Source organism: Dermochelys coriacea, chromosome 5, assembly GCF_009764565.3.
Source record: "Dermochelys coriacea isolate rDerCor1 chromosome 5, rDerCor1.pri.v4, whole genome shotgun sequence".
Lineage (NCBI taxonomy): Eukaryota > Metazoa > Chordata > Testudines > Dermochelyidae > Dermochelys > Dermochelys coriacea.
Genome location: NC_050072.1, coordinates 72,154,236 through 72,167,573, shown reverse-complemented (window position 1 = coordinate 72,167,573; position 13,338 = coordinate 72,154,236). Strand labels below are relative to the sequence as shown.

Genomic DNA, 13,338 nt, shown 5'->3' with positions numbered 1-13,338 from the left:
AAAGTTCTGTTTGTTTCTCTTTGATGAAAACCCCCACCCCTTGGTGCACTCTACTTCCCTGCAAGCTAACCACTCTCCTCTCCCTCCTTCGATCACCGCTTGCAGAGGCGATAAAGTTATTGTTTCTTCAAATTCATACAGTCTTTATTTATTAATTCATCACACAAATAGGGGGATAACTGACAAGGTAGCCCGGGAGGGGTGGGGGAGGAGCGAAGGACAAGGCCACACTGCACTTTAAAACTTATTGAATGCTAGCTTTCTGTTGCTTGGGCAGTCCTCTGAGGTGGCGTGGTTGGGTGCCCACTGGCCCCCCCCCACTGAATTCTTGAGCGTCTGGATGAGGAGGCTATGGAACTTGGGGAGGAGGGCGGTTGGTTACACAGGGGCTGTAGCGGTGGTCTGTGCTCATGCTGCCTTTCCTGCACCTCAGTCATACGCTGGAGCATATCAGTTTGATTCTCCACTAGCCTCAGCATTGACTCCTGCCTTCTGTCAGCAAGCTGACGCCACCTACCATCTTCAACCCATTACTTATTATCTTCAACCCGCCACCTGTCCTCGCATTCATATTGTGCTTTCCTGGACTCTAACATTGTCTGCCTCCACGCATTCTGCTGAGCTCTTTCAGTGTGGGAGGACTGCATGAGCTCAGAGAACATTTAATCGCAAGTGTGGTTTTTTTCGCCTTCTAATCTTCGCTAGCCTCTGGGAAGGAGATGATAGTGTGAGCGTTGAAACATTTGCATCTGCGGGAGGAAAAAATAGGGAGAGTAAAAGTTAAAAAGACACATTTTAGAGAACAATGAGTAGACTCTTTAAGGGTGAACCTTGCTGTTAACACTACATAGCACATGTGCATTCGGTACAAGGTCACATATTGCCTTTTATATTGAGGGTCTGCCGGTTTGGTGTGAGAGATCACACACGCAGGGCTGGCGGGCAACAGAATTCGGCTTGCAGGCAGCCATGATAAGCCACAGTCTTTTGGTTTCTTTAACCTTCATAACATGTGGGAATGGTTTCAAACAGCAGCGTCCTCATTTCCCATCCCAAACAGCCGTTGGGTTGGCAATTTAAAAGGAGAGGCTGCGATTTTCGGGTTAACGTGCAGCACAAACCCAACTAACCACCCCCACACACACCCAATTCTCTGGGATGATCGCTTCACCCCTCCCCCCACTGCGTGGCTAACAGCAGGGAAGATTTCTGTTCAGCCACAGGCAAACAGCCCAGCAGGAACGGCCATCTCTGAATGTCCCCTTAGTAAAATTACCCTGTTTCAACCAGGTGACCATGAATGATATCACTCTCCGAGGATAACACAGAGAGATCAAGAATGGATGTTGCTTGAATGCCAGCAAACACCGGGACCATATGCTGCCATGGTTTGTTATGCAGTGACTCCAGACTATGTGCTACTGGCCTGGCATGGTAAAGTGTCCTACCATGGAGGATGGAATAAGGCCGCCCTCTGCAGAAACCTTTTGCAAAGGCTTTGGGAGCACATCCAGAAGAGCTTTATGGAGATGTCCCTGGAGGATTTCCGCTTCATCCCCAGACACGTTAACAGACTTTTCCAGTAGCTCTACTGGCTGCAAATTAATCATTACACACACTTGCTTTTAAACCATGTATTATATTTACAAAGGTACACTCACCAGAGGTCCCTTCTGCGCCTGGCGGGTTCGGGAGCCCGTCTTGGGTGGGTTCGGGGGGGGTATTGGCTCCAGGTTCAGTGTGAGAAACAGTTCCTGGCTCTCGGGGAAAACGGTTTCTCCACTTGCTTGCTGTGTGCTATCTTCAACCTCCTCCTCCTCATCTTCCTCATCCCCAAAATGTGCATCCCTGTTGCATGATAATCCATTGACAGAGTCAAAGCACAGGGGAGGCGTAGTGGTGGCTGCAGCCCCTAGAATGGCATGCAGCTCATCATAGAAGCAGCATGTCTGGGGCTCTGACCCTGAGCGGCCATTTGCCTCTCTGGTTTTTTGGTAGGCTTGCCTGAGCTCCTTAAGTTTCACACGGCACTGCTGCGGGTCTCTGTTATAGCCTCTGTCCTTCGTGCCCTTGGAGATTTTTTCAAATGTTTGGGCATTTCATCTTTTGGAACGGAGTTCTGAAAGCACAGATTCATCTCCCCATACAGCAATCGGATCCCGTAGCTCCCGTTCGGTCCATGCTGGAGCTCTTATGCGATTCTGGGACTCCATCATGGTCTCCTCTGCTGGTGAGATCTGCATTCACCTGCAGCTTGCCATGCTGGCCAAACAGGAAATGAGATTCAAAGGTTCACGGGCCTTTTCCTGTCTACCTGGTCAGTGCATCTGAATTGAGAGTGCTGTCCAGAGCAGTCACAATGGAGCACTCTGGGATAGGTCCCGGAGGCCAATACCATCGAATTGCGACCACACTACTCCAAATCCTGGCAAGGTCGATTTCAACGCTAATCCCCTCATCGGGAGAGGAGTACAGAAATCGATTTTGACAGCCCTTTAAGTCAAAGTAAATGGCTTCGTCATGTGGATGGGTGCAGGGTTAAATCGATCTAACGCTGCTAAATTTGACCTAAACTCGTACTGTAGACCAGGGCTTAGTGTAACAGTGACGGAACTAGGCCCTTAATAAGTTAACTGGATGACCGATAGAGTTTAAGGTTATTCATGTTGAGTCTTGAATTTTATAATTTGTTGAAAAGATTAGTATAATCCTGGAAGGCTTATTTTAATGTTAGTAGACAAGATCTTCAAACATGAGTATCTAAAGGTAGGTTTCTTATTCTGAGTTTAGAGAGACAAGGCGGATGAGGTAATATCTTTTATTGGACCAACTTGTGTTGGTGAGACAAGCTTTTGAGCTTACATAGAGCTCTTCTTAAGGCGTAGGCGGCGAGTTATATGGGCCGTGGTGCCTTGGCACCTTGGCACCAGCAGTATTCAGAGCCCAGGGGCCCAGCTCCACCAATATTTGGGGCTGGGTATCCCCCACCAGCCCACCTGCCGCCACCCCGCGCCTCCGAGTGTCCCCCGGCCTCCCCTTGCTGCCCCCATGCACGAGAGCAGAGGGTCCCTGCCTCTGCTGTGCAGCTCTATGCTGCCTCCCTGCAGCAACTTCTGCCTCAGAGACCTAGTGCCCTCCCCAATCTAAACTGCCAGGGCAGACTGACTCTGAGCCTGCCCTTCCCTCTCAGAACCTTCCCTTTTCCAGCGGGACCCTCCACCAGCACAGGGGGCCCCCCCCACCTGCAGTCACCACTCCTGCCCCATGCTGGGCAAGGAGGCAGCCCCATCCCTCACCCCCAGTGAGGCTACAGTCAGGGGCAACAGCAGGGGAGGAGGCGCACGCAGCAAGCCCCCGGCACCCACCATGGGGTAGGCGAGGGAGATTCCTGGACCTGAGAGAGGCCCTAGGAGCACATGCAGTGACAGTGGTGGGGGTGAGTGTGCTGCTGGGGGGGGGCTGGAAAGGGGGGCTCCTCCCCCAGAGCTCGCTGCTGCCAGCAGGGAAAGGGCTGTGGGGAGTCCTCCCCTCTGGCCCCTGTCCCGGAGCAGCTTGCCTGCATCGCAAACTCATCCCCAGCCCTGCCCCCCCCACACCCTCTACCCTAGTCCTGAGCCTCTCCAACACTCCAAACACCTTATCCCCAGTCCCAATCCGAGCCCTCATCTCCCTGCACTCCAACCCTCTGCCCCAGCCCTGAGCCTCTCTAACACCCCAAACCCCCCCGCCCCAGACAGAGCCCTCACCCTCCATACTCCTATTTTCACCCTGAGCCCCTTCCACACCCCAAACCCCTTATCTGCAGCCATACCCCACAACTCTCACCCCTGCACTCCCTCCCTCTGCACCCCCTCACATACCCAAACTCCCTCCCAGAACCTGCACCCCAATCCCCTGCCCCAGCCTAGGGCCTGCACCCCAGACCTCCTCCCCCACCCAAACTCCCTCCCAGAGGCTTGGGCAGGTGGGGGAGGGAGTTTGGCGGGGCAGGTTCTGGGCACCACCAAAAATTATACAAACCTGCCGCCCCTGTCTTAAGGATCTTCAGGACCTGAAGAAGAGCTCTGTGTAAGCTCGAAAATTTGTCTTTCTCACCAACAGAAGTTGGTCCAAATAAAATTACCTCACCCGCCTTGTATCTCTAATATCCTGGGACCAACACAGCTGTAACAACACTGCATACAACAATTGAGTTTAGGCACTTTGGCCTGATTTGCAAAGATGCCTAAATATGGATTTAATTCTTAGGCTCAGTGCTTAATTTGTAATGAAAGAGGTGCCGGGGCTCAAGCAATTAGGTTCTGGGGCTCAAGCAATTTTCTTACTTTCATAACTCAGGCAGCAAGCACAGAGATTCCAGGGTGATGAACTGCCACACATAGTGGTGCAAGCCCTGGCACAAATAGAGTGCTGCTTAGGATCTTGGCTTTAGGTGTGCATATTTTGAAAATCTTGGCCTAGGCAGACAGCATTACAAAAAGGGGGAATTCTTTCCTCCCAATGCTATCTTCTAGCTAGCTAGCCACTTAATGTTGAAATTCCTTTTGTGCCAGATATGCACAGTTGATTCATTTTCTGAACATGCTACTGTACATACCAATTTATTTCATAGGCTGGGTTTTGAATGCAGTCTATCAGAAAGGAAATTTATAGCTCAGTTTAGAATCACTTTATTAGACAATGGAGTTCCCATTGTATGCGTAGTGAAGGTTGGTATTAGCGGTAACACACACAAGCCATGGTCTGCACAGACTGCACAGATTTGTGATTTCCTGCAAAACAAAATATCAAAAAATATACACTAGGTGCATGGTCACCTCTTGTAACATGTATCCCAGGAACGATGTTTCAGTAAGCAAAGAAAATAAAAATGGAGACCTGATCATCATTTCAATCCTTTGTTGACACCACTTCATTTGAGGTGTATTATGATTTGTAAATTTCTTTTCTCTACTCCTCCTCCATCATCATCATATGTCTTCTTTATACCATGTATGGCAGTGATGGTAGAAGCTGATAGCAATCTCCCATCTGACTGATTTCCATCTGTTCCAAGCTAGTTTTTAAGTTTTGAGCATTCATTTTTCATCTTTCTGCCTGTAGAAGCCTTCCCAAAGTTGCTATCTTCCAAGATTTTCTGTCTCCTGCTCCCTTTCTCACATATTTCAAATCATTGCATTCTATAGTTAGTTAATTTTCTTCCTAGTCTCTCTTTCTTTGTGTCACTTCTTCCAGTTGTCTTCTTGATTTCCAGTTTTACTACCCCCCCCCTTTTTGTGTCCTTTTGCTTTGCTTTAGTCCACCCCACCTACCTTATTCTTACCTTCCTTTGTTTTTTCTCTGCTCCCTGTTGTTCTTTCCTCTGTGCATTAGTAAATAAAGCCTTTACAAGATCCTAGTCACAGACTTGCACATAGTTTTACTAATGTCATTTGCCCAGGACCTGGTTGTTTATAAGTATTAAGTTATAAATGTTACTTATTTGTACTATCTGAAGTTTCAGATAAATTGAGTTTTGTAATCTCATACAAATTTTAATGTAATAAAATGAAAAATTATTTTGGGGGGAAATGTGTGCTTTTGATTGGCCTTTTAAGATGTGGTTTAAGAAAACATCACTAATGAAATATATGAAAAAATATGGGATTTTGCTAGTAAAATACTTGTCAGTAATATAATACATAAAACCAGAAGTGACAAAGTATTTTAAGGACCTACCATTCTTTTCTTCCTTCACTTTCTGTGATTCTATTTTAAGGGCCTGCTTCGCCTCTCACATACACCAGTATGTCGTTGTTGACTTCAGTGAAGTTTCTGTTGATTTACACTGGCACAAGGGAGAGGAGAACCAGGCCCCACATATGTAGTTTGGCAAGTAAAAATCCACTCCATAGGAATAAATAAATTTTGTTGGTCTCTAAGGTGCCACAAGTACTCCTTTTCTTTTTCTTTTTCCATAGGAAGAATCTTTCATAGTAATGTTGTCTCTTTTTATTTCAGTGCAATGAAACATCCTTCTTTTTTGAAGCACGTAATAAAACTACATGCAAACATCTTTGGAAATGCTGTGTAGAGCACCATACGTTCTTCAGGTGAGTGGAGGTAAAGTTATTAAGATTTTACTATGTTATGAAAACAGAAGATAAATGTGCTGGCTGACATTCTTGCTGCACCTCTCAGAAGGATAGCACAAACTCACAGCACAGGGGGCGAGGGGTTAGGGTGGCCTTAAGCCACTCTCTTGCCCTCCTGATTCTGGGCTCCTCTGTGAGCCATGCCCTGCCCAAGTCTCTTTCCAGGCATAGTTTTATTCTTCTTCTATAGAATGTATGCAAAAACATCAAACACAAAAAGCATTTCCTCTTCTCACCTTGGGCTGTCGCTCCTAGAGGCTTTTCCCTTTGACTCTCACAGTGCTGAAAACGGGATACACCCTTCCTTCCAATTTCCCTGCTTCAGGGCCTATTGCAGAAGCCCACCTCCCTCCTGTAGTTCCCACTCAACTGAGCTCTCTAAGCCCCTCTATAAGGCACACCTGAACCCCTGCTCCCTGGCCCCTTCCCCATCTGGGTCTGATAAATTGAACAGAGCAGGTTGGCCTCAGGTGTCCTGGCCCTCAAAGGGACAAGCTACCCTGTTGCACTGCATGACTGCGTACAGCAAATCCTGAGATGTATGTATGCATCTTCAAATGATATGAGCATGTCCCTGTGCAAAGCAAGTTTCAGCTGGAAGCAAATTTGTTCAGCTGTGTTACAAACCTCTGTAAAAGTCCTGCCCTGATAATATTGCAACACTGACATGCCCTCAACAATGGGCACAATGCTCCCTTAGATGCGTTCTCAGAATGTAAAGATGAGGAAACTCCATGACTTCACACTCAGAATTTATTCACCAATCTTTTGTGGGATAGAAGTTCGCAGGGTTTGTCTCACCACCAAAGAAGTGGAAAGGTCTTTGGACCTCCAAAACTGTGGCACTTGGGGGAGTAACAGGAGGCAAGGGCCATTCAAGACCCTGTAGCTTTGCACTGCCTCCTGTTCCTCAGCTCCCCCAGGATGCATGCAGCACAGCTAATACGGGAGCTGTGCTGCCAGCCCTCTTCCCCCATCAGCTGCTGATCCCAGTGTGTCACTCAAGGGTAATCCACATTACGAAAGAGGAACTTGCACAATTTAACAGTGACTCAGGCCTGGTCTACACTGCAACATTAGATTGACATAAGGCAGCTCACGTAAGCTATGTCAGTGTATACCCTACAGCCTTGCTCCCGCCAGTATAAGTGCCATGCTACACCGACATAATAACTCCACGAGGTGTAGGGCTTATGTCAGTGTAGTTAGGACGACACAGTATTCCTGTCCGTAGACCAGTGTTCCCCAAACTGTGGGGTGCGACTCCTAAGGTGGTGTGGAGGAATGTTCAAAGGCTCTGCTGGAGCCATGAAATGGATAAGAAAGCCAGCTCCCCTGCCAGGCTGCTACCTGGTCTCTGCTATAAGCCAGGCTGCCACCCAGGCTCCTGCGTCAGGCTGCTGCCCGGGCTCCCCACTCCCTACAGGGAGCCCTGCTGCCCCCTACAATTCCAGCTCCCTGCTCCCAGCCAAGCTGCTGCCCAGGCTCCCAGCTCTGATCTGGGCTTCTTGGCTCCCCAATCCCCTCTGTGAACAGGACAGCTGACTGGACACTGGATGTAGATCTCCTTGCTGGGAGCCTGGCTTCCCCCAGGCTCTTGGCTCCCCACCGGGAGCATGGTAGCCAACTGGACTCTGTGTGCGGATCTCCCCGTTGGGAGCCCAGCTGCCCCCCCCTCAGGCTCTTGGCTCCCTGTTCCCTGCCAGGAGCACAGCAGTCAACTGGTCTCCGGGCACAGATCTCCCTGGTGGGAGCCCGGCTGCACCCTCTTGGCTCCCTGCTCCCAATTGGTGTAGTATAGACATGCCCTCACTCAGCATTAACTTTCATGGGAATTGTGACAGGGCGACATCCTGTTCCTGTCTTCTGTTCTGTCTACACCGACTCTAAGACTTTCAGTTGTTAAACACTCAAGCGCAGTTTAGTTACATTAGCTCTTCCCACAACCTTATTGATCCATACACAATAATTATTTATAGTGTCAGTTTCTCCTCAGTTCTTTTCTGTGGAGAGGGAAGAGATCTCGCTACCCAGAGACCTTTCCTGGTTTTGGCTCTGCTAGCCTGCCTCCCTCTCCTGTGTTGCTTTATACATTCTGTGTTAATGGACCAATTTGCTTGTTAGTCCTCCCCCAGCCCATTCAAATCCATTAATTAGGCCCCATCAGGGTCACCGTGGTGGGAATTATTAGTTGGTATTTAAATTACCAGAGTGCTGGCTTAGCTGTTGGTTCCCAGGACTCTGCACAGGAATGTTCTGTGGGGTTTGGGTAAGGGTGATGGCACAGAAAGAAGCCATCCATCTAGCCTCACCTGCATGGATTCATGGAACTCTGAGCCCCATGGAGAGCCTGCCATGACATGGGGATGAGGAGGAGTTTACAGAGCAGCCATGCTTCCCCTTTGTGGACCTGCAAATTTGTGCCTATAACCTCTGTTACAAGTGGAGGAGATTACTTTGTCTTATAATAGCATTGCATCATTAAAACCATTTTACATGTACATTAAGTAGTTTATTTACTATATATTTGAGTGTATGTAATTTTACTGTGTCGTGTTATTCTTCAAATAATGTAGAATGCCAGAAAATGAGTCAAGCTCTCTGTCAAGAAAATTCAGCAAGTTTGGATCCGTAGGCTATAAACATCGGTACAGGTAAATCTATTTCACCTTAAAATCTTTACATTCATATCATTTTCCCTCAGCAAAACTGTTAATCATATCATTCTAGTTCACAGATTAAACAGTGTGAGATGCAGAGCCAGATTTTCTGGTCTGATTTAGCTGTGCTCAAAGCAGGAACTGGGAGGAAGGCAATGAGGCAGGGACCAAGGTTGCTTTGTGACTCCCTGATCCCTGGGGGCCAGTTCAGCCCATAGCACAGCATAGAGAAGCCTCAGGGATGTTCTAAATTACATCTAGCCCGTAGCCTGAAGGGGCTGTTCCAACAAGTGTGGATCACCAGAGCATGGAAAAATCCTGGCCAGGATTCTTATGCAGAGATCTAGCACTAGGGATGGCACAGAGCCGTAGGGAAATCCACCAACTATGGGCATTCCTCAAGAGGCCAGTTAAACTAGCTTTACAGCCCTGAGTGGTGCTAAAGCAGTACAAATGAGCCATAGTGGGGCTAAGGATCTGGTGCTTTTTGGCTAAGCTAGGGATAGCTCAAACCAATCTGGTGAATTTAAGGTTTCCTTGTCTAATGATTGGGGCACAAGATTTGGAGCCAGAAGACCTGTGATTTAGACCCAGCTTTGCCACATATATGCTGTGTGACCTTCAGTAAGTCAGCTATGGTGTGATTTACAGAAGTGCTGAACACTTGCAGCTCCAATTAACTTCCTTGTGAGCTGCAGGTATTCACCATCTCTGGAAATCAGGCCACTGACTTTTCTCAGGCCGGTGACATCAGTCAGGAGTGTGAAAAATCCACACCACTGACCAAAGTAGCTATGCTGACCAAACCCCCGGTGTAGATGCAACAAGGTCAATGGAAGAATGCTTCCGTCAGTCTAGTTACCATTGTTTGGGGGAAGTAGTATTCCTACATTGGCGTAAAAACCCCTTCTGTCTATGTAGATTGTGCCTATGCTGTGTGGGGTTTTGCCAGCATAGCTATGGCGAAGGAGCTATGCCAGTGTAATCCCTATAGTGTAGCTATACCCTCAGTCTCAGTTTCCCCATTGTCAAAGGGAGATAAAAACACTTTTTCATCTTTGTAAGGTGCTTAGAGACCTTTCAACAGAAAGTGCAATACAAGTCTTAAGTACTATACTATACAATACTCACGGAACACCATGGCCAAGTTTGAATGTCACAATATGGAGTACAGTCTCCTTATCATTGCCTCCCAGGAATACAAACCTAAAATTATAAGTCATATAACCCTCAACATCTTAAGCACCTCCGGAACCTTAGTTAACAAAAGAGGGCCAAAATCTTAGTAGAGAAGGATCTGGCTCCACAGGGGCTTCCATCTACTCTTTATTGGAGTGACCTTATATATGAATTTGGAGTGAAAGCTCCTTACAATGAGAAATACTTGATTCTGTGCCAGAGTAGAGAGGACCCAGGCTGTCCACCGCCTGGAACAGTTCTGCTGATTGGGATGTGGCAGACGCTTTGCTGTAGGAGAAGAAATTTTGTCTCCATTGCACCCATGGCATGAGATTTAACATTTTTTTGTTGCAGTTGGCCACACTTAAGTATTTCTGCCCCTGGTGCTCTAGTTTCCTACCTTCCCTCTTCATTTGTCACAGGCTGTCTGTATACAGCATCAAGGTGGCTGGTGATGATAATGAATTCACCTCTTGGGATGGGTCATTGTCAACTGCAAAAATGTTTTTTAAACATTCCAGATAAAATCTTCTCTTATCACCAGAAGGGAAAAAGGAATCCTTACTTGTGCTGTGTTGATCTGCAAGGGTTTTCCCCAGACCTGGGTTAGTGTTTTAATAACTTGGAATTTTAAAAAAGTTTGGGACTATCCTATTAAAATTCAGCTACTGGGCATTTGAAGCATATTGATTACCAATATGATAGTGGACATTATTTAATTGGTTGGTATTTGAGATTCAGTAACTGTTGCTTCATTAAATGCATATTGGCAACTGTAATTAATAGCATCTTCATGTGCTTAAAGTATCAGCTATTTGCTTGCACTGTAGATCTGATTCCCACTACCCCACCTGTTTTTTATTTGATTATTTTTTGGGGGTGGGTTGTATCATTGAGGGGCAACAATAAAGCTGCACTTCTGCATATGTAGTGTAAACTCAAGACAGAAGCTATAATTCCATGCCTGAGGAGAGGGGGTCATAACCTTTTCTTGTTAGCCTCTGGGTTATTTGTTTGTTTGGAGTCTGATAGTTTGTAAGCAAGCTGAACTCCCCATTATCAGATTAGTTGTTTAGAATTGGTGCTGCCCAAAGGGGATTAATGAAGGCTGCTGTTGGTGGTTTACAAAGGTTTAACATGGTTGCAGAGCTATAACATTTGTTAATATTTTCTGCCTAGCCTGCAGAATAAAATAATTTGAAACTAAAAACCAGTAATACTTTGATCCAGTCTGATGGTTTTTTCCTCCTTAAATATATTTTCTGATGTTTAAAGAAATTAAAAAAAAAAAAAGGGTTCATCCAAATGGATGTTCACATAACTCAAATACTGATTACAATGCTTAACACACATCATTGCTCTTCACTCATTAGAAATGCCCCTGAATGTTTTTAAATCATTGCACTGCAGATGTGGCAACTGGGAATTACTGCTAGATCTTTCCAAAAATTTTAATTTAAAATAAATATAAGAGCGATCTATAAAAAAAACTTAAGTCTCTGCATTTTATTTTTGTTGAAACTGAAATAGTGTTAGATAGTATTAGTGTTATTAGTAAAATAATGTTAGTGTTTAATTGATCTTATTGTGTGACAACAGAAAATAAATAAAATTCATAGTGCTATCTGGTTAATACATCTTATTTGTTCATTCACAGAAGTTTTGTATAAATCTGCATTTGTCATTTATGGTTCATATCACTTTAAGGTTAAATCCAGAAATTATAGAACAAATTTTTAGTCTTATCTGGTTTTGTTTTGTTTTGTTTTGTTTTTTACAGGGAGAAGGGAAGTGTAACTTAATTTTATTGAAAACCGTTCAGTAACATAGGTCCAAACTGGAGTCACAGTTTTTTGTGATACAGAGATTTACCTTATTTGTTCATTGTGTGTTATGAAGCTTGTCTCTACTATACATTTAATTTTTTTGTTTGTTTAATATCATTCCCAATTATTGTAAACACAGAAACGCTTAGGTTTTAATTAATTAATTAGGTTTTAATTAGTTAGTTTTGTTTTTTTCCTAATGTCTAAAAGAAAGAAAAATTTGAGAGCTGCAGTGGGTGCGCAACACAATATGTTTTTTAGGAACAAGTGCATATATTTACAACCTATGGCCTAATTCACATTTATACTAAGGCAACTTTTTACACTGTGTAGTCATGTGTGACAGAGCTTTAAAATGAGTGTAAATATAATTTTTCACACTGGTAAGTCCCTTTTACATTGCTTTTGCAATGAAAAGAGGCCTAGCATAAATGAAAATTAGGTCCTATAATTTTTTGGTGTTAACAGCTTGTTGCAGTCTGGCACTGCACTGAGTTTGGTGTCACTTTATCATTCCCATTTTGATGCTGTGAAATATTAAGGCAGCCATGTGTTGCCTCAAACAAAGCAATGTTAAAGGTATATTTTAGTAAGACAAATGACTCTAAAAATTAATTCAGGAAATAAAATTACAGCAATCAAATTACTTAAGAAAATTGTATGCTTGAAGGTTATCGTGAGGCCAAAAAAAGGCCAAACTGTGTAAAAAGTAGCATTTTGTGTGGATTCTGGAACTGTTTCCTTACACTCAGTTGGAAAAATACCAGATGCAGGAGAGATTGGCATGATCTGTTTGCAGTTGTGCTAAGGTATGATTTGAAACAAAATCACAATGAATAGCATTGTAGTTAATACCAAACAACCTGCTGTGTGAGCAGGAATATTAGAACTTGACTCAAGGTTCCATGGTAAAAGGTTGATGACTAATTCTTTGCTCTCCCAACCAGCATAATTGCACTAACTAAAAATGTTAAATTTCTTTAAGGTTCACTTTGCAATTTTCCATTTGTCCATCATATTGATTTTGTTGCATTTTCAAGTGGCAGGACAGCTTTGCAGATGAGCAGAGAACTTTCTGTCCAGCTTCCTCGGCCTGACCAAAATGTTGAAAGAAGTCGTAGTAAGACTTATCCAAAAAGAATGGCACAAACACAACAGACTGGTAAGCCCTATTTGAACACATTTGTTTATTTTGTCTAAGGAGAAGCCTTTTCTTTGGCCAAAGATGATTCACTCTGTTTTCAGGAAGTCAAGCTGAAATGACTGCATTATTCTGAAGTTTCTCTTTAAAATGTGTTTTCTACCCTATTTTTGTTTTAGACTGACATAAATATACTAACATTAGCTGGAGCTAAGAATTCCAACTTTATGAATAAAAGTGATAAAGGAGTATGGATTAGTGATAGAAGTACATTTTTGTAGATTCAAATATATAGTACAGTAGAGTAGTCTGAAAACATGCAATCAAAAGGAATTTCTTTTATTTGCTATATTTATAGCACTCTGCTGTTTGGACTATGTGGGTGTGAATTGCAGCTC

General features: G+C 44.6%; 1 protein-coding gene across 5 annotated transcripts in view; it reads left to right on the top strand.

Annotated features, from left to right (window-relative positions):
- The window catches only part of EPB41L4A (erythrocyte membrane protein band 4.1 like 4A), a 222,784-nt gene that overhangs the window by 132,987 nt on the left and 76,459 nt on the right, over window positions 1-13,338 (top strand). For all 5 annotated transcript variants that reach the window (XM_043514706.1, XM_038402800.2, XM_038402801.2 and 2 more), the window contains 3 exons: window positions 6,001-6,092; window positions 8,711-8,788; window positions 12,840-12,961. In XM_043514706.1, the coding sequence (XP_043370641.1) occupies window positions 6,001-6,092; window positions 8,711-8,788; window positions 12,840-12,961 (292 nt within the window). The remainder of the gene's footprint in view (window positions 1-6,000; window positions 6,093-8,710; window positions 8,789-12,839; window positions 12,962-13,338) is intronic.